Source organism: Equus quagga, chromosome 6, assembly GCF_021613505.1.
Source record: "Equus quagga isolate Etosha38 chromosome 6, UCLA_HA_Equagga_1.0, whole genome shotgun sequence".
In the NCBI taxonomy this organism is placed as follows: domain Eukaryota; kingdom Metazoa; phylum Chordata; class Mammalia; order Perissodactyla; family Equidae; genus Equus; species Equus quagga.
In genome coordinates, this window is record NC_060272.1 from 31,211,673 (window position 1) to 31,232,657 (window position 20,985).

Consider the following 20,985-nt stretch of genomic DNA (forward strand, 5'->3'; position numbering starts at 1 on the left):
AATAAATGTTTCTTAGAGTATGAGGCACTGTATGAAAACTTTACTCTGGGCTCATAAGAGTGGTATCAGGGATGTATGTAAAAGAAAAGTACATGCAAAACAGTTTTTCTTTGCTATTTTAAAGGTCACATGTTAAATTCAATACCCAAAGCCACTCTGAGACCTCAGAATTATTAGCGTTATTTAAATAGCCCATTTTGGGTGCCTGCTGATGGTATTATGTAGTACTAGGCAATAAACCGGGACATAAATGAATTAAAAAACATGGACTGCAGAGGCAAAACTTGAATATGAGTACAAATTAATAACATACTATAAATCAAATACAGGAGTACAGAAGATTCAGAAAAAAGGACTAGTTAGAATGAGTGAAATAGACTTTTTTTCTGATGTTGCCAGAACTAGGTGAGTTGAACTGTCATGAGGCTAGTATCACCCAACCAGTGTTGAGAATGCAAAAAAGCTGAAGTCTTCATTATTCTTTTAGGTACAACAAATAGGCAGAACTCTGCCCTTTGTAACTTTTACCTACCAACCCTCCTGAACTTGAAAATATCTCTGCTAGTTGAGGAACTAGCCAGCCCATAATGAGAATATTCAAGAGCCACAGGACTGGTGAGGGACCTTGAAATATAGCGATATAGTATGGAGGGGATGGGGAAAAGAAATCAAATGAGTTTCTAATTTAAGCTTGTCATCATCATCAAAAAGCATTCACTAAGTGCCTCCTCTTAGGGTGCTATGCTTGAGAGCTTAATTCATTGTCTGTGTATGTGAGGAAGTAAATGTCTTTCCTTAGATCTTCAGAAGGGCAGTAATGGTGTTTATCAGTCATTTAAAGAATTAACCCTCCACAATCCTGGTTAGTTTGCAACCATGAAGATAAGCAGGTGCTCAGAGCCCAAAAGGAACCTGGATGAGTCTAAGTGAGAAAGTTAGGCTTTTTGTGCCCAAAAGAGTGTGCTCTGCCCTGCTTCTCTTGTCATCCTCTTGGGGTGTTTGTGTACGGGTGGGCAAGTAGTATAGTTGCTAGTCTAGAAATTAGTCAAAAACATTCGTCAAATTTTTGAAATCTATTTTTAAGTCTTCTTGGTTTAAACCTTTTTGTTGACAATAGTTCTTGTACCCATTCACTTTGAATGTTAATATTCTAGTCAAAGAGAATTTCTCTTGACAGGTCAGTGAAATTGGTTTCTCATCTAGAGAGTCATTTTTCTTTGGAATTCAAAGATGCAGTGACCAGGGAATTTAAAGAAAGTAGCTGTTAAGAAGACTCAAGTGTGGGCACACTGCTTTTCAGGCTGTCCAGAATCAATATTTAGACTCCAGATTTTTCAGCAATTAACATTTTGTTAGGCAATTTTTAGGTATCGTACAATTCAAAAAAGAAAGTCATGCTTGGAATTTTTTCTCATCAAAAGAGAATCCATAGAATATGTTAGAAAACATTAACCCAATTTTGAGAGTCCCAGAAGTAACGAGCGAGGGCATTTAGGAAAACCATTTTGAAGAAGGAAAGCAAGTGATTTAATGGGGGTAGAAGGAGGGTGAAAGGTAAAGGGGGCCGTTTGTACAGTGACAGACGGAAACTAGACTTTTGGTGGTAAACATAATGTAGTCTATACAGAAATCAAAATATAATGATTACACATGAAATTTATATAATGCTATAAACCAGTGTTTCCTCAATAAAAAAAATTAAATTTGAAAAAAAGAAAGTGGTTTAATCATATTAGATTTGTTATCACTAAAACACTATTTTTAAAAAGCAGCTGAAAATCAGTCTCATAGCTCAAGAATTGACTCTTAGCAAATAATTGCGCATGGTATAATGTTACCATGCTTAGAGAATTCAGTTATGTGAAAAAGGAAAAAAAACCATATTTGCCATTAGTATAGTCCCTTAATGACTGTAAGCTAACTAACATAGCTTTGTTTATTTCCCTGGATAGGAGATTTGCAAAGTGCTTGGGGAATATGGATTAAAAATTCTTGGTTGTGTTCAGTTTCACAAGTCATCCCTAGTGGTGATTTTAAGTTTCTGAAGGCCATGTTCTGGTATTCGGTTTTCTGATATTATCGCTCTAAAAATTACAGATGGCCCATATCATAATTTTTACAAGACACTTTTGTTTTAGCTTGTGCTTAATTATTTTCAATTCTTTTTTTAAGGCAAATAAAAATTTGAAATTGGAAAATGGTGGCCTGGTGAGGGAGAATTTACGACTGAAGGCTGAAGTTGATAACAGATCACCCCAGAAGTATGTATTTTGCTCATAGAGCAATGTTTCAGATTATATCAATGTTTTAGAATAAGCTGGTATTATAGTATGTGTTTTTCATTTGACTCTGAGTGAAGCATGTAGGTTTAAGTAGAATATCTTGCCTCTAAAAGTAAAGTGTGTACTTCTGTTATTGGTTTAATCTTAGTCTCAGTTAAGGCTAATTTTGGGGAAAGGATTTTATTTTTATCCTTTTTCTTTATCTGATTAGCAAGAGGATTGTTTTATGTGACCTAAGACAGGTCAGTCTTCACTTGGTTTTGTGTATACTGTTTAGTAGTACTAACCAAGAGTAGGGAGATTAACATAATGCCTTTTAGATGTTTTCTGAAATAATCTTAATAATAGTTAATATTTATACAGTGTATTCTCTTTGCCAGGTACACAATTTGGGATATAGAACTATTATTCTCCATTTACAGATGAGGAAACAGAGCATAGAGAGATTAAATTAATTTATCTAAATCTGCACAGCTAGTAAGTGGTGGAAATATAATGTAACCTCAGATAGTCCAGCCCAGAGTCTGTGCTCATTACATTACACTGAAAACCTTTACACTATTACACTACCCATTATACTAAAAAGCCTATGTAGAATAGGCATTATTTGTTGAACTTTGGACTGATTTGAACTATACAATTAAATGAATTTAATCTTCCTTTATGATGGAATAGTTTTCATTCCATTCCAGAAGGTAAAAGATTACAAGTATTGACTTGCTCACCGTTAATTTGTTTAAAATTATAAGAAACAGTTGAGAGTTAAGAGTTCAAGTTGGAGAAAAGATGGGAGACAGCGCTTGCTCTTTTTCTTCTTCTAGGAAAAAAAATAAGTGAGAAGAGAATTTGGCCCCCATCCCTCTCTGAGGGGTAGCATATCAGAACTCCACACTTTCTTCTCATCCAACCGCTAGACGTCATTTCTTCCTAGTCGGAAAGGACAAGGCAGGCGTAAGCAAACAATGGAAATTTATCCTGCCAGAATCACTCTCTCTGTTTGTTGTTTGGAAAAAAGAAAATGTTGCCTTCAGTAGAACCAAGTGTGGTATCAGGAAATGGTAGAAGTAAACCATAATTACTCAAAGCAGGGATAGCTAACACACAGAGAAAGAAGCATAGCTTTTAGTTTTAAATAGTTCCTTCCCTTGTGTCCTCCCACCTCATTTTTCTTTCACTTCAGATAATGTCCTACTTTGAAAAATTAGTAAAATAAGCTTAGGAAGTGTTGCTGTTATGTGGTGGTTTGAATCTTTGCTCCTCTCATTTATTGGCAGCTCGCCTTGCCAGTCATAGTAATGCTTGTCCATTAGCCATTTCCCACAGCATGCTGAATGAACTAAAGCTATTTTGTTTGTAGCTTTTATTTCTTGAAAATTTGCCCATCACATTTCAGATTTAATGCAAGCCACCAGGATGTATATGTTTAAATATCCATGACTCCAACCTGATAAATAACTGAGGAATCTCACCTGAAGAAACCTGGCCTCTCTATTCTAGCAAGCAGCCATGCTTCTGAATCCCTTATAACTTTAGGATTTGCTATCTTTAACTTCCATTCCTTCTCTTTAGGGGAAGGGAATAGTTTCACTTAAAAACGATTTGAACCGACCCCCATTCCAGATCAATTTGCAATGCATTGAGGTATTAAATGCTTGCATTTGATTTATAGCTTTGTTTGCTCTGCATCACCAAACCCAAGTGGGATTCAGAGAGAAGCTGACCACAGCTGAAAATACTGAGGTCTGGTTCACCTGAGAAGAGTTCCTATTTGTATTGGAAAGAATATGAAACTTTAAGAGTTTAAAAGTAAATGCAAGCAAATAAAACCTACCCATTTCATTTCATTCTCTTGATTAGGAAGTGCATTGACCAATTATTTTTCTCTTGTCTACTTGGTTAGGTGTCAAAGTATGCTTTTTATATACATGGCCTTAGTTTCTGATGTATCCTTCACGTTGTGCATCATATTCTACAAATCATGCAGAAGAGAGAGCTTTAAAATTTAGACACTAATGGGAAAAAAATTAGGATGATGTATTTGTCAGCTTGGTCTGCCAAAACAAAGTAATATAGTCAGGGTGGCTTAAAGGTTAGATAATTATTTTCTCACAGTTCTGGAGGCTCAGCAGTTTTAGTTTCTGGTGAGAGCTCTCTTCTTGGCTTGCAGACAGCTGCCTTCTCACTATGTCTTCACATGTCAGAGAGAGTGAGCTCTAGTTTCTCTTCCTCTTATAGGGACACCAGTCCTATCAGATTAGGGCCTCATCCTTATGATCTCATTTAACCTTCATTACCTCCTAAAGACCCTGTATAGTCTAAATATAGTCACATTAGGGTTTAGGGCTTCAACATATGAATTTGATGGGGGGGGGAGTTGGGGGGTGGGGAACACAGTTTAGTCCATAGCAAAAGGTCTTTCTTTTCAAGACACTCAAACAAATATCATTCTGTTGCCCCAAAACAAGACTAACATCTGGTGTGAAAAAGGGGGACTTAAACATTTACATTGGTCTCAGGTAGGTAGTATTGTATAAAAGTAACACATTTCATAATATTTTAAGAGCAGTGCTATAATCTTTTAAAATGAAGATCTGGTTTATCATTTATCTTCTCTCCTACTGTTTTTCTCTTCTGTCTTTTACCCTCCATTATATCCAATCTGAAAGTGTACCTAGATATTTTTCCTTCCTCAGCTTTAACTTAAAAGCCCTTTTGAGCAGTATGGCAGATATCCTACTAAGCATGTTCTTCTAGGTTTCAATAATGTCCATTCTGTTCCTTGTCAAAAATTCATTGTTCTGGGCCAACCCTGGTGGCCTAGTGGTTAAGTTTGGTGTGCTCCACTTCAGTGGTCTGGGTTCACTTCACAGGCATTGACCTACACCACTCATCTGTCAGTGGCCATGCTGTGGCAGCAGCTCACATACAAAAAGAGGAAGATTGGCAGCAGCTGTTAGCTCAGGGCGAATCTTCCTCAGCAGAAAGAAAAAAAAATTCATTGTTCTAATATCTAAACTGGCAGTTCAGAAACTGTGATCCTTTTCTTGACTTTATGTAGCCACTTCCTGAATAATTCTTTTTCTTCTAAAATAATTTATTTCACCCAGAGGAAACCATCTGTTAGCCCTTTCAGTTTTCTCTAACATTGACTCCTGAGAGAATCAGATTTGATATTCAGAACTCAAGAGGTGGTGATAGTCCTTTGATTTACAAGGCTGATATCAGAAAAAAACTTAGTTTGCCAGCCAACCCAGAAATGCTGAATGTTTATTTACTTAACACTGTACTAGGTGCTTTGAACTATACAAAATAAATGCTCTTCGTGACCCCTAAAGTAGGTTAGGTTTCCTTGCTATAATGTCTCTTACTGCCTTGCACTTTCCCTTCTTAGCACATATCACAATTGCTAATAATTGATATTGTATGTAATTATTTGTTCATGGCTTTCTTCTGTTTGAGCCAGGACTAGGGTTGTATTCATTGTTGTAGTCGCTGCATTTTCTAACATTCTAGCTCATGTTCTGCTCCTAATATATAGTTGTTGAGTAAATGAATGAAAAACATGGCTTCTAAGACTATGAGGAAGCAGACAGACAAATCTACGATATGGTACACTCGATAGGAAAAATAACTAGTTTTCTTCATTAAATCATTGTCCAAATGAGAGGAGGAGCCCTGCTTTATAATGAAAGAGAACTAAGAGAACTAAGGTCTTGTTTGGATATTGATTAATAACAAAACAAATGTCAAAAGTCATTTTTGAGGGAATCACATAAATTTGAATATGAATTAGATGTTAGATGATACCATTTTGTTTAGGTATTGTAGTTACTTAAGAAAATGTCTGTATTTTCTTTTAGAAATGCATACTAAAATATAGATTATAGAATATTTAACAAAAAAGGATATATATAAGGAAAATGAGGCAAAATCTTGATAATTGTTGAATGTGGGTGATAAATATATGAGGGTTTGTTATACTATTCCCTATACCTCTGTGAATGCTTGAACATTTTTATAATAAAAAATTAAAACCAAAAAACACGGTCCCTACCTCCAGGAAGCTCATAATCCAATGACAGCAAGAGACAAAAACATATGAAACAATAGTAAACAGATGCTAAGCCAAGTAGCAGAGACAGCAGTAAGTTGATTCACAGAATGGCAAGTGGGTTGCAGTGATGAGAGTACAGGCAAGACTTGAGCCGAGTTTTGAAGGATGGAGATTTCACTGAGGAGGAAGGGATTCTGAGCAAGAGGAAACAGCTTGAGCTGTTAGGAGTACTCACTGGTCCCCTCATCTTCATTCCTTTGTCTCCAGTAGTAGCCACACATCATTCTCAAGAAACATGGTGGCTTCCTTCTCAAACTCATCAGAGCAGAAGTCCTGTATGTAATTTGCACTTCTCTCCATTGTGACCGTCATCACCTTACTTTAATAGCTGGTTAGCACAACTCCACTACATCCATCAATCTCTGCTATAAGCTTTTTGCCTTCTTAGTCTTGTATTTAGTGGGGCGTGCCAAGAGTGTCACCCCTCCACGTGGTAAGAAACAACAAGAATGAGAAGCTGAAGGGAAGACTTTAGTATTGCATTTCTCATATTCCTAAATTCCCTTGGCTTTAATTACTGTTCCTAAACTGTGCCAGGAAATGTGGATATATTTGTCTTTGATAGAGTTAGAAGTGTTCCTTAGTGATTTTTTAGCTTGAAGAGGAATGAAGAAGTGACTTGTAAAGCATTTGGAAGTTCCATGCCCTCTCTCCGAGATCTCTCTGTTCACTTGTGCCATTTTTTTTGCCTTGGGCATGCTATGCAGGGTTGGTGCCATGTTGCCAGCTATTATGAGGCTTTAGCAGGGCAGCTTTTCTTCCCCTCAGCTGCTAACTCACCTTAATAGCATAGGATATAAAGCTCCATGTACAAAACTCCATAAGTCATTTACATCAAACTTGGTATAATTGGATTAATGGCTTTCCTTTCTATAAATATGTATTCGAGAATGTTATGTGTTCTTGTCATTGTTCCTTTAGTGAGATCTATGGGTTTGATAATGTCTCCCAGCATGCAGCTCTTTTACTGCACAGCAACCCCCAGGCTTGCATTATGGACCACTCTTCACCCATGCTCCAGCTCCTTCTTGGGGGAGGTAAAGGCTCCAGACGCTCTCAAGACAATAAGCAGTATTTCCTGTTACTAGTATATGAAAAGAAGTCCACTGAAGAGAACGAATAGACTTCATAGATTATGACCTAGGCTTTCTTCCCTTTTTACTGTGTGTTCCTTGAGCCATCTCATCTACTCCCATGGCTTTAATAATCATCTACTTGTGTGTCAGAGATAAGAAAATAAAGTATAAATCTTTGGCCTTGCCGTTTCTCCTGAACTGTAGATTCATGTTTCCATCTGTCCATTTTATAACTTCACTGGAGATCCTATACCTTAAATTCACCACAAAGCATAGTGGTTAAATAAATCCTTAGCTCTGGAGACAGGTACCTGGATTCAAATTTCCCTGCTTCCACTCTGCCCCTTCTTCCCCTACCCAATTCATTTTCACCATAGTCAAAATTGTCTTTTTACAAAATATAAATAAAATTATTTAAATCTCCTACTTAAAACTATCCATTGTTTTCCTAAAATAAAATCCAGATTTTTCACAAGCTAGTCTGCACTTACCTGTTCCGCTTCATCTCGTTCTTATTCCTCCAGCTCATCCTGCACCAGCCATGCTGGCTTTCTTCTGTTTCTAAAATATGCTGGACTTTTTCCCTCTGCTGAGAATGTTCTGCTTCCAGATCTTTATGTGGCTTTCTCCTTCTGTCAACAGATTCAGAGAGGCCTTTCCTGAACATTCAGTCTAAGAAGCCCTCTGCTTCAGCACTTTCTCCTTCCTTTCTCTGTCTTATTGTGATATCATCATAATAAAATCATGGTGTGGTGAAGCAGTATAGCATATGATTATGAGCACAGGCTCCAGAGCCAGACTCCTTAGGGCTGAGCTCTGGCTTTGTCTACTCAGTAGCTCTGTGATTTGGGGAAAGATAATTTAAGCTGTTTGTGTCTAAGTTTTTGTGTTTGATGAAATGGAGTCAATAGTAATACCTGTCATACAGGTTGTAGAGAGGGTTTAATGAATTAAAACTTGACATGCTCTTAGAGCCCATAGTTAATACTCAACCAATGTTGTAGTATTATTGTCTTATTAACCCTTATCACTGTCTAAAATTATCTAGTTTGTTTACTTGTCTGATCTGTTTGTTGTCTGTCTCCTCCATTCCAAACTCTAAGCTCCACAAGGATAAGGATCCTGCTGCCTATCTCCTTCACTTGCAAAACCTCAGTACTTGATAAATATTTGTTGAATAATTAAATGAATAGATAAATATTTGATAAATTACTTAACCTCTTGGAGGCATCGTTCTCTTTATGTAAAATGTGGATAATGTGTAATTGCAAGGAATAAAGGAAATATTTTTATGTCCTTGGCACAACATCTGTAGCACAAGGAACTGGTAAAAGTGTCTCTCTAAATAATTGTATCCATTATCCATCCCACACAAAACCTTGATTATCCTCTTGCATTGTTCCGATCCTCCTTAATGGCTTTGCTACTCATCTGGTTGCCTAAGATAAAAACCTCCGTCTTCCTATGTTTCTCCATCCCTTCTTTTCATCCCACACCTGCTTATTCATTATTTTCTCTCCATCCTACCTCTTAAATGCCTCTATGATCCATCTTCTTCTCATTCCCACTAGTTTAGATCCACATGATTTCTTATTTAGCCTATTTTAACAACCTTCAACTACTTGCTCTTCTTTTCTACTCAACTCTCAAGCATCTGCCTTATTGTTGCCTGAATTCTAGAATATAAATTTGATCATCTTACTCCTCTGCTTAATAACCTTTGGTGACTTCCTGTTGCCTACAAATTAAAGCTCAGATTTCTTAGTGCAGTATGTAATGTGACTTCAGCTTAGCCTTCTTGCCTCCTCTCCAGCCTCCCCCTTCTTGTCCTGTTTTGGCCATGAATTCTCACTGGGCCAGATTTGCCATGTTGTGACATGTCTTTGTACCTTTGCTCATGGCTTGCCTGGTCCTCCCCATTAGCCTCTCCTTTTTTATTCTGCCTGGTTAGTTCCTATCCATTTTTTGAAATCTAGTCCAGTTGTTGCTTTACCTGTAAGGCCTTCCATTATTTCCCTAGACAGAGGGAACTTTCCTCTTGTTATTCCCATTGTTCTTATATCATGTTGTTTTAAGGAACACTTTTTATACTGACCAGTTACATGACTGTCACGCTCAGTTAATACACCACCTCCTTGAAGCTAAGACATGTTTTTTAAAATGTACACATATGTGTGTCTATATAAAATACATATACGTGTGTGTGTGTATGTGTTTCTTTGGGGCCTGGCAGAAGGAAGGGACCCTTATACTCTAATACCCTCTGTTGCTGCTTGAAGGGAACTGACCAGAGAATTAAGATTTTGAGCTTGCTTGAAACTTAAAGTACTAAAGGTTTAAGAGGGCAGAAAGTCAGATTCCTGGCGTTTTCTCCAGTCTGGAGAGGAGAGGGATTTCCGGAAATTTTCCTAAATTGTACCAGAGATTGACAGTTAGAAAGGGGAAAAAAGAAGGCGATGTTAGGGCTTGCCTGGCTCCTGGACAAGATCTTGTCTGATCTCCTTACTTGAACTGGGTTTTCCTGCCCTTATGTGTCTCCGTACTTACTGAGTCTGAGCTGTGGCACCTTCCTGGTTCACAGGCCTGATCTTCCTAAACTGTGTCTCTGGACATGCCATTACCATCCTCAGCAACACCTCTGGTCTTGCTGGCCTTGGCTGTTGTGGCTTCTTGACCTATGCTGGCCTTTTCTGTTTCTCACGATTCTGCTGTGACAAATGCCATGATTCCTAGTATTTGACCCCAGCCTGATCCATGACTGATTCCGCTATGCCCTTTGGTTTTCCCGGAAGGGGAACTTGTAGACTGTCAGGGGAGCCTGATGTTACCCTGGGGCCAGACTATGACAGCTAGGTGTGCTCAGGCTCCTCAGCCGCCTGAGGGGCCCTTCTCTGGATATTCAGCTAATTGGGGATGGACAGTTACTGCAGTTTTCTGTCAGCTTGTCTTTATTGTATTGATAAGATATTTCAGGAGCCTGCAATGCATGCTAATGACTAAGCAACAAGGGTGTCAGAAGGATTATCAACTGCTTGAGAACAAGGATAATGTCTTCTATTCCTTTTGTTTTCTTTCCTCATAGCCCCTCAGCCTACATTAGTCCTCAGTAACTGTCATCTGAGTAATATTTACAAAGTGGCTGGTTATTTTTTTGTTTTGTTTTGTTTCAGACTATTCCTCATATTGAGAGAGACAAAGAGATTGATTTAACTATAGTGAAAAATGTGTAGATGCTAGGCCTGAGGTTTTTAAATATGCTTTTTTTACCCAACAGTAGTTGTAGTCTTTTAGACTGTTGAGACTTTGTTGTTGTTGTTGTTAAGGTTATTATATTTTGGGAAAAGGTGTAAGTCCTTTATTCCTCTTAGAACTGTAAAGAGATACAAAATAACACATTTAAGCTTCTCTCCTTCCATGAAAGATTAGGATCCCTGTTGATGTCATGTAAACTTCAAGGCTGATCATTTCTTTTGGGGCAGGAAATTAGGGAATTTCTGCATGGAATTGAAATGAAATATATTGATGAAATAGAATGGAATTTATTCCGCAGTAGAAAGAGTAGTCCACCTTCACAGGCAGTGAATATATATATGGTTCAGCCCTTTTTACAGACTTACGCAGAAGGGAATCTGCCCCTCTTCAGTTATATGCTGCCCAACACTCAGGTAGTTTTTATTAAAAATTTCTAGGTATCTCAGTAGGAATTTTCAGCACTGCAATATTTAACTACAAGTGCCTGGTTATAACACACAAACTTCCTTTAAAACTGTGTTAATAATATGAGCTATTATTTTTATTTATATTTATTTTTTTAAAGGTATTTTTTTTTTTTTATGGTGAGGAAGATTGGCCCTGAGCTAACATCTGTTGCCAATCTTCCTCTTTTTTTTTTTTCTCCCCAATGCCACAGTACATGGTTGTATACCTAGTGGTAAGTTGTTCTAGTTCTTGTATGTGGGATGCCTCCACAGCATGGCCTGATGAGTGGTATATAGGTCCGCGCCCAGGATCTGAACTGGTGAACCCCAGGCCACTGAGGCAGAACACGTGAACTTAAGCACTTAGCCATGGGGGCTGGCTCCTGAGCTATTATATTTAAATTCTGCTCTCCATTTGAAAGCTTGCAAAGAAGCCTCTACCTTACTTTTTAAACAGTGCTTTGGGAGGTAGAGGGAGGAGAAATGGTTCCAAGGGCTTTAATTCTTTGTCTAGTTCCACTGTCCATGTGATCTTTGTCTCCAAGGGGGAAACTGTGGCATTTTTTTATTCTTGCAAATATTGAAGTACTTTCTGTTTTGTGAGACAACTAAGATGCGATATAACACAGCTTGGGTTTTTTTCTTCTTCAATATTAGACTCAGAGACAAGTGCCTGTGTGATGGATAGGGCCTAAAATTTTGCATTTAAAATTTTGCTGATGTCTTGTAAGTAGCATCATTTCCTTGTAGTTGAAGATGCCTGTTGATTGTGCATGAGGTAAAGTGGTCATCTATGCTTTCTATACTTAGCACTCTTAAACATGGAACTTTCGGTTCATGGTTCTGGTTCAGACTTAGTCCTTATATCTCTGGTTAAAATAGCCACCCTTTGGGCTGGCCTGATGACATAGTGGTTAAGTTTGTGTGCTCCACTTTGGCGGCCTGGGGTTTGCAGTTTTGGTTACTGGGCATGGACCTACACACTGCTCCTAAAGCCATGCTGTGGTAGCATCCCACATACAAAATAAAGGAAGATTGGCACAGATGTTAGCTTGGGGCCAATCTTCCTCACCAAAAAAAAAAAAAAAGGAAAAAAAACCCACCCTCTTTAGTTGGCATTTGCCAGGGTGATCTGTCTGTGCTATAGTTTCCTGCAAGGCCACATTAATAAATAATCTTTGGAAGTTTCAAAATATTCTTGAACTTGTGTCTAGAACATAGTAGGTGTTTGATAAATATTTATCAACTTTTTGCATATATATCTGTATGTCTTTCCACATTTTGTTTTCTTATTTCCTCTCCATGTTTCTGTTAGCATATATATGTATTAGTTAATATTACAAAACTGCTAGTCCCTTGGCTGTGTATACAAACTTTGTACTTGGTAAACCTAGCTTGAGTTTACACTATTTCATAGTATAAGCAGTTACTGATATTACTTAAGAAGGAATCTCATGTTCAAGCACTTCATATGATTTCACACATAGTGTTTGGACTCAGACAGACTTGAACTCAAATCCTATTCCTGCCACTTACTTTCGGCATAGCCCTGAATGAGGGACAGACCTAGATGGTATAACCTACTATGCATCTCAGTAATATGGTACTCAGCTTATGGGACCACTGTCGTATATGCTGTCTGTTGTTGACAGAAACATCGTTATTTGGCACATGACTGTAAACACTTGCCTTCTTATCATGTAACTTATGACATATCAAGTTAATGAACCTAGCATCTTTTCTAACACCTTGATGAATTGTCATACTCTTAAGTTTGCATCAGCTTCCAACATTTTATCCTTTGTACTTTCAGTGTCATGAAATATCTCTATTTACTTTAATGTGAAGTTTTTTGCCTGTCATTTCCTCTAGACATCTTTATCCTTTTCGTAACAATTGCTTTTCTCATTTGTCAGTAAGTTTGCCTCTCCCGAGTTCCTCTGGCATGCCTAGGGTCTCTTGAATGGTGACAATTTCAACATTCCCACTATCAGCTATTCTTCTATAAACTACATTTACATTTCATTCTAATGTCACTTCTAGTGTTAATCACTTTTCATTTCTTTGCTCACCTTCCTCTTTGTTGGCCAGTTCTGTCTTTTGATTATCCATTTTTCTAAAATGTCTTGTGGCAGCACAAATACGTGTTTTACTGTCTGTGTGTGAACTAATAACAAATGCACAGTGACTGATTGGTCACTGATCATGATGCATATTTGTTACTTATATAGTATTTTGTGAACTGAAAAGCTAGCTGTTAAGTTTTTTCTTTATGCACTTACTCACAGTTAATATAATGTGGTAAATTTGAACCATGTTGTTAAGTGACTGGTGTTATTATTTAACTAAACTGTGGTAACTGACATTTGTGCCTATCGGACCCACATACAGCAAGGACATCACCACTGAAAATCTATCAGGTGAGCCAGATCACAAAAGCTGGTTCAGATACAAAGATTGTTTTCACTGTTACCTCAGCGAGCAAGTAAGGAAAAGATATAAAATCAAAGATACATGGGAGGCAGTGGGCTCCCCTCCCACAAAGTGTTTCTGTAGTTTGGTGATCGCAGCAGCCCACTGGGCATGCTGCATTTATCCCTTTTGTTAGGAATGCTATTGTGAACTAGAGAGGCAAAATAAATTGTTCAAGTTTTCACAGCTAGTTAATGGCAGCATAGCACTAAAGGTTAGTTCTTTTGATACGTGGTTCTGGCATTCTTTTATCACATTTCCTTCTTCTCACCCCCTTCAGACACAGACACATCCTGTTTCTCCTGTATGACAGGCTATGAGAAAATGTGGTCTTGGGAACTTTTTGTTCTTAGAGATGCCCTTACTCTAGTTATAATACCTCAAAAGTCAAACCAATAAGACTTTCATTGCTCTTACTTTTAGTGTGGACAGAAACAATCTTGTACCTCTGTAGCTTTTTGGACAAGGGGAGCCCTCAACCAGAATGCATACATCAGCTAACATGGCAAGATGAAAAATTCTTTAAGCTTCTCCTAGATTCTAACAGAACACACTTCCCATATCAGTTGCAGCTCCCAAACTGCACTACGATGTTTTCTCTTACATAATGAAGGCTTTGACCATCACTGCTACTTTGAAAATCAAAGCCTTTTGGTCTCTAATGGAATGTTTACAAAAAATACTCCATTTTGAAATTTGCTCAGGAAAAGGAACTTGTGTAGTAAATGATGTTAGAAATCCCTCCGGCTTGCCTTGGCATTGATTCATTTAATGTTATGTACTTTGGAAACATCCAGAGTTAGTGCGAATAACAGATTATTAAAACCCAAATTAAATAAACTCTTATCCTCATTGTCTTCTTCCTTGGAAGGATAGCATCATATGTGTCCCTGATTGTTCTTTCTATATGATCAAGTAAATTGCCCTTTCCAAATTTAATATATAGGTATCTAGGGTAAGCTGAAAATCCCTAATACCTATCTCAGAAATTCCATCTGGTTGCATTCTTTTGCTAAGGTGAAAATGGAAGTTCTTTTGGTTGGAGCAGTGTAGAGCAGCAAGCCTGAATTAAAAAAAACCAACTGTATTGTGTATATGTCATTCTCTTTTGTTTTCCTTGGGTCAGTGAAAAGAAAGAAAATAAACAGTCAAATGTATGAAACACTTAATTTAGTAATACAGTGACTCATAACTCAAAGATGTAAAAGCTGCCCGAGGACCTTGGCTTATCCGGTTGGCTCTGCCTTGATGTAAGGCATTGATGTATCTTAAAGTAAGAAAATAACATTTATTCAAGAAATATTTAATGAGGGACTGCTGTATACCAGGAATTGTTCTAGGGAGCTTGCAGTAAATATAAGATGGTCGTACTCCCTGCTTTCCTGGAGCTTATACTCCGATGGGGAAGAGAAAGACAGAAAACAAATAAAATACATGAATTGATTAATTGATCAGTTCCATGGCTTTCACTATACATTTTCGTTAGTTGCCCACCAGCACAGATCCCTTATTAGCATGGTAAAAAGGTCTGATCACTCAAAGTATTATAGACTTGTAAAGTATTGAAATAGAACTTTGGGGAATTGAGGGCAGTGACCTTTTAGAAAACACCCAGCTCCATCAGTGACTTCTGCTTGCTCTTGGCTCTCATATTTTCCTCTCATATACTCTGTTGCTAGCCTTTGTTGTTAGTTCTCATGGACTTCACTTTTCTCTCTAAGTAACAAAAAATACAGTTAGGGCTATCATTTTGACTTCAACTCAGAACTGTTTCTTTTGAAAACATTATTTAAAAAAAATTAGGGACAAATGTAGCATCTTAAAATGACATTATGTTTGAAATTCCAGGCTAAAACTTGAAATAGATGCTGCTAATATTTTGGGAAGCATTTCTTATTTGTTACTAGTCTTCCTTATGTAAGGCTCTGAGTTCTTAAGGACATTCTTTGGTAGCAGCTGACTTACTATCTAGTAAGATTCTTTGATTTTAAAATTTTTTATTATTTTCATCTGAGGGTACCTTCATTATAAAAATTGCACTTAAGAAAAGACAAATTTTATCTTAGCAAATTTAAGGCTGTCACTTTTGCTGTTTGCATTAAATAAACATGCTACACAGTTTTTCCATTTAAAAATATATGAGTTATTTCGTTATGTCAGAGTAGTTACAATCAAGAGCTCACAAACATTTTTGCTGAATGCACTTAAGGATCTTTGTCCACTTTTTAAAATTTGTTTGTGGAAACTACAGCTGTGTCAAATGCTACATTTACAAACCAAAACTCTTTTCTTTAACAAAGAGGGAAAAACTCCCTTCATTCATTTAACCAGATACTCATAATAGTAAACTTTGTTGTTAAAACAGGGAAGTTTATTATTGTAGCTGATGTTTTTGTTATACCTATGGTTTTTACTTTTTTTTTTAGAGGTTGAAGGGCGTGTGCTCTTTCTGGGAGTTCAGTTAATTGCAGTGAGTAGATCAATATTCAGTAACATGTCTTTAAAGGCCCTTTTAACCCTAAGATTTTATGAATCTATATTTACCTTTGCCCCTGCTTTTTTCCATTAGTGACAAGAGCAGGGATCGTGTCGGGAGTGAGCTGCAGACTGCATTGGGCTACAGCTTAGGAGGAGGTGGTGGGCACTGAGTGCTAGTCATAGAATATATAGTGGTTAACTCTAAGAGGAGCAGTTACTGTTGGTTCCTTCTCCTTTATAGTTTTCTTTAATACTTAGTACATTTTCTTAACTGTAATTGTTTTTAAAATTAGGGAAAAAAGAAAGAAAAAGATAAACCCATAGATAAAAACAATTTTTAGAAGTCAGCTTCTCAAGTACCTTTCTCCCAACAGACAATCCCTGAATTCTTCAAAATGGGTCAGTATTTAAGTCATCAAACAGATGATTAAGGGGTTGGCCCCACGGCCAAGTGGTTAAAGTTCCACGCACTCTGCTTTGGCGGCCTGGGGTTCCTAGGTTCGGATTCTGGGTGCAGACCTGCTCCACTCATCAGCCATGCTGTGCAGGCATTCCACATACAAAGTAGAGTAAGATTGGCACAGATTTTAGCTCAGGGCTAATCTTCCTCAAGCAAAAAAACGAGGAGGATTGGCAACGGATGTTAGCTCAGGGTGAATCTTCCTCTCACACACACACAAAAAGATGATTAAGAAAAGACTCTTTAAAAGAACTTTTGTGGAGAGAAGTTATTTTGCATGGGGTTATAACATAAGGCTCATGTTTATTGTCTCATAAGAAGCATTTTCCTGAAAAATGGAATTTTCCTTGGTGGTCAAATAGAATTTGAGGTGGACATTTTATGTTCCTTGGACCTGGGACAGTCTTGTTGATCTTTGTATTCCCCAGCTCCACATATACCACCAGCCCATAGTAGGTGCTCAAGAATTATTTTCTCAGCTGAACCCAGTATTTGTTTTTAAGGGAATAATGAAAAGAAGATAATCGCAAGTAAAAGGAGTGAGTTTTTGATATATTCTTTTTCAGTTACTCTCCAAAATGTTCTTTTTCAGAAAATGTGAAAATGTTCCTATGTGTAATATATTGGAATCACAAGCACTGACTTTGTATTTCAAAGTTGGAAGAAATGAGATTGATGTCTCATACAGTTGTAAAATGCCAAAAAGAAGTAGAGCTGAAATGAATTAAAGCACAGTGTTCAGAAAGGCCAAGTAAAAGCTTCAGATCAAGGGTGGCTATAATTGAAAGGGTCCAAATAAGTATTTAAAACCACCCCTGCTGGGACTGCTAAGATTTCTGAATTTCAAATTGGCATTTTATGTTTGACAAGGTGACATTGTATAAGAAATGTATTGTAAAACACTGCTGTACGATAGGAAAATGATTGAATGTAAATATTTCAAGATGTGGACCACTGTTCAAATGTTATCATAAATCTTTGCCATTGTTTTAGGGGATAACTCTTCATGCATATATGAGCTGAATTGATAGAGCTAGCTTTTGTAAGGGAAATCATTAGCGAGTTTCTGCCTCTCTGCTACCAGTAGTCTGATTTGACCACAAAAGTATTCTGTTAGATCTTTGCCATTATTATCATATGCTTATTATTATATAAGTGAGGAAGTACATTATCTTTTTGAAGATACTTCATCTGGCCTTGCTTTTGTCCTGTTTGTTGAATGGTCTGAAATGTCACTGTTAGGTGAAATTTGAATGGGCTGAGACAATTTGCACTCTTAAACTTCAAAAAGGAGAGAAAAAAGCTTGAACTGTAAGTTTAACTATCCTTCCATTCCTTGCAGGTTTGGAAGGTTTACAGTAGCTGCTCTTCAGTCCAAAGTAGAACAATATGAACGTGAAACCAATCGCCTCAAGAAAGCCCTGGAACGAAGTGATAAGTATATAGAGGAATTAGAATCTCAAATTGCACAGCTAAAAAATTCAAGTGAAGAGAAGGAAGCTATGAATTCCATTTGCCAGAGAACACTTTCTACAGATGGCAAGGGGAGCAAATGCAGCGAGGAGGATATGGCATCAAAGAATCAAGGTGATGGTGCCAGAAAGCAGCTTGGCTCATCCACCTCGAGTTCTCACCTGGCAAAGCCTTCTAGCAGTTCTGCCAGACAGGAAGGCATCAGCAAAACAGAACCAAATTGTTCTAAGAACAAAGACCTATATCAAAAACAAGTGGAAATAATGTTAGATGTGACAGATACAAGTATGGATACTTATTTGGAAAGAGAATGGGGTAATAAGCCAAGTGACTGTGTCCCCTACAAAGATGAAGAACTTTATGATCTTCCAGCTCCTTGTACTCCGTTGTCCCTGAGTTGCCTTCAGCTCAGTACTCCAGAAAACAGAGAGAGCTCTGTGGTCAAAGCAGGAGGCTCCAAAAAGCACTCAAACCATCTCAGAAAATTGGTGTTTGATGATTTTTGTGATTCTTCAAGTGTTTGTAATAAAGATTCTTCAGAAGATGATAGAAGTGGAAATGAAAAGAAATCAGACTGTTTTACTTCCCCAAAGACAGGATTTTGGGATTGTTGTTCCACAAGCTATGCCCAAAGCTTGGATTTTGAAAGCTCAGAGGGGAACACAATAGCAAATTCTGTTGGAGAAATTTCTTCAAAATTGAGTGAGAAATCAGGCTCATGTTTATCCAAGAGGTTGAATTCTATTCGCTCTTTTGAAATGAATCGGACAAGAACATCCAGCGAAGCATCAATGGACGCAGCTTACCTTGACAAAATCTCTGAGTTGGATTCAATGATGTCAGAGTCAGACAACAGCAAGAGTCCTTGCAATAACGGTTTTAAGTCGGTGGATTTGGATGGTTTATCGAAGTCGTCTCAAGGCAGTGAATTTCTTGAGGAATCAGATAAGTTGGAAGAAAGAACTAAGCCAAACCTTTCCAAAGGTTCTCTAACTACTGATCAGTTAGAAAATGGAAATGAATGGAAACCCACTTCTTTTTTTCTCCTCTCTCCCTCTGACCAAGAAATGAATGAAGATTTTTCACTCCATCCCAGTTCTAACCCAGGAACTAATGAAATCAAACCCCCAAGCTGTTTGTTTCAGACTGAGTTTTCCCAGGGTGTTTTGTTAAGCAGTTCACACCGGCTATTTGAAGATCAAAGGTTTGGGTCATCTTTGTTTAAGATGTCCTCAGAGATGCATGGTCTTCATAACCAGCTTCAGTCTCCTTGGTCTACTTCCTTTGTGCCTGAAAAGAGGAATAAAAATGTGAATCAATCAACGAAAAGAAAAATCCAGAGCAGTCTTTCCAATGCCAGCCCATCAAAAGCAACTAAAAGTTGACTCATTAGAAAGCTGTCATTTATGTTTTTGTCCTGAGAGGAATATAAGTTTTTAAAGTTACTGTTTTCCCCTCATAAAAGTTCTGTACAATTTTGAATTGATAATCTTTAGTCAAGTGTCAAATCAGAATGGTGGATTATCCTGTTCCCAGAATACTTCTGTTCATTTTGAAGAGTTCTTTTTCATTTGGGGGTCTTTTTGACCAGAAAGGATAGGGAGAGGGTTTCTTCTTAATAGTATATGTGTCTGGTTTGGGTATGTTATGTTTTCTTGAATCTTGATTTAACTGTTAGATACAATGGCCTGTTAATGAGCCTCAGTTGTCTTCAGGACTTGGATTTCTTAAATAAAACTTTAGTGTTGTCTACACATGCTCATAAGACAGTTGAGTTTCTTTAAAGCTTTTCCTGGAGTGGAAATTATTTTGCCTGGCCCTTTTTATTTATATTTAGTTATGGCCTAACTTTTATGCAAGGCGGTGGTGGAGAAATAGCACTCTAACCTTACTCCAGTATTCATTTACGTTTTTCTAGATTTTATGCATTTTTAACATTTGTCCAGTTTTTGTGAAAATTCATATTTTGCTGGTATGAAAGAATACATTTTCTATATGAAAACATTTGTTTTATGTCAGGTAGCTTTCATTTGTTTATCTTTTTGTGTGTGTTAACAATCAGAATTTGAGCCTACTTGGGAAGGAAGGCATAGAACGGTTGGGTCTGGAGAAGCCTAGACGTGGTAGCTGCATTGTTCTGGATATGCAGGTGCAGAAGCGCTCATTGCGAAGTTCTTGATCCACTCGCACGCCTGGGAAGCTTGTTTTTGGAGTGATGAAGTTCTTGTTTGCATGCTACTGTCCTTTATGGAAACTCTGTGTGCATGGTGGTAGCATTCTTGCTTGCACTGTTTTCCTTACTTAAGAAAAAGAAGTTTCAGTTGGCTAATAGAATATCTTTTATGTAGGACAAAATTTTTTTTTCATGAAGTGTTGACGAGGTGAGAGTAGGTGAGCTAAGCACAATTTTTAATTTAGGCTTTGAAAAAGTATATTATTCTAAACATGTTTGGTGTGCCTATATGGGCCTTTAAAAATGGTTTGTATGCTAATGACTTGTTTATCTAATGTGCACTGAACATTTTACATTAATACTGTACTGTCTTACATTAATACTGCATGCTTTTCTATGTGAATTGAATAAAAGATGTCATAAGCACTGTAATTCTTGATGTTGTCTTGCTATTGAATTAGCCTATAAAGACAAGTAAACCTTATCATTTTTAATTGATCTTATGGGGGGTTGACAAACTGTGGCGTATGGACCAAATCTGGACTGCACCTGTTTTTGTGAAAGTCCTGTGAACTAGAAATGGTTTCTACATTTTTTAGTGGTTTTTAAAAATCCAAAGAATATTTTGTGACACAGGAAAATGGTCAGTTCAAATTTCAGTGTTTCTAAGTAAAGTCTTAGAACACAGCTACAGTCATTTGTTTACATGTTATCTCTGGCTGCTTCTGCCCTGCAATGGCAGAGTTAAATAGTTGTGAC

The 20,985-nt window shown here is 37.4% G+C and overlaps 1 protein-coding gene across 1 annotated transcript in view; it reads left to right on the forward strand.

Moving 5' to 3' along the window:
- The window catches only part of OBI1 (ORC ubiquitin ligase 1), a 37,695-nt gene extending 17,037 nt beyond the window's left edge, over nucleotides 1-20,658 (forward strand). Inside the window, exons 5-6 of the mRNA XM_046663612.1 lie at nucleotides 2,173-2,261; nucleotides 17,923-20,658. Of these exons, the coding sequence (XP_046519568.1) occupies nucleotides 2,173-2,261; nucleotides 17,923-19,438 (1,605 nt within the window). The 3' untranslated portion in view covers nucleotides 19,439-20,658. The remainder of the gene's footprint in view (nucleotides 1-2,172; nucleotides 2,262-17,922) is intronic.
- Nucleotides 20,659-20,985: the final 327 nt, after the last annotated feature.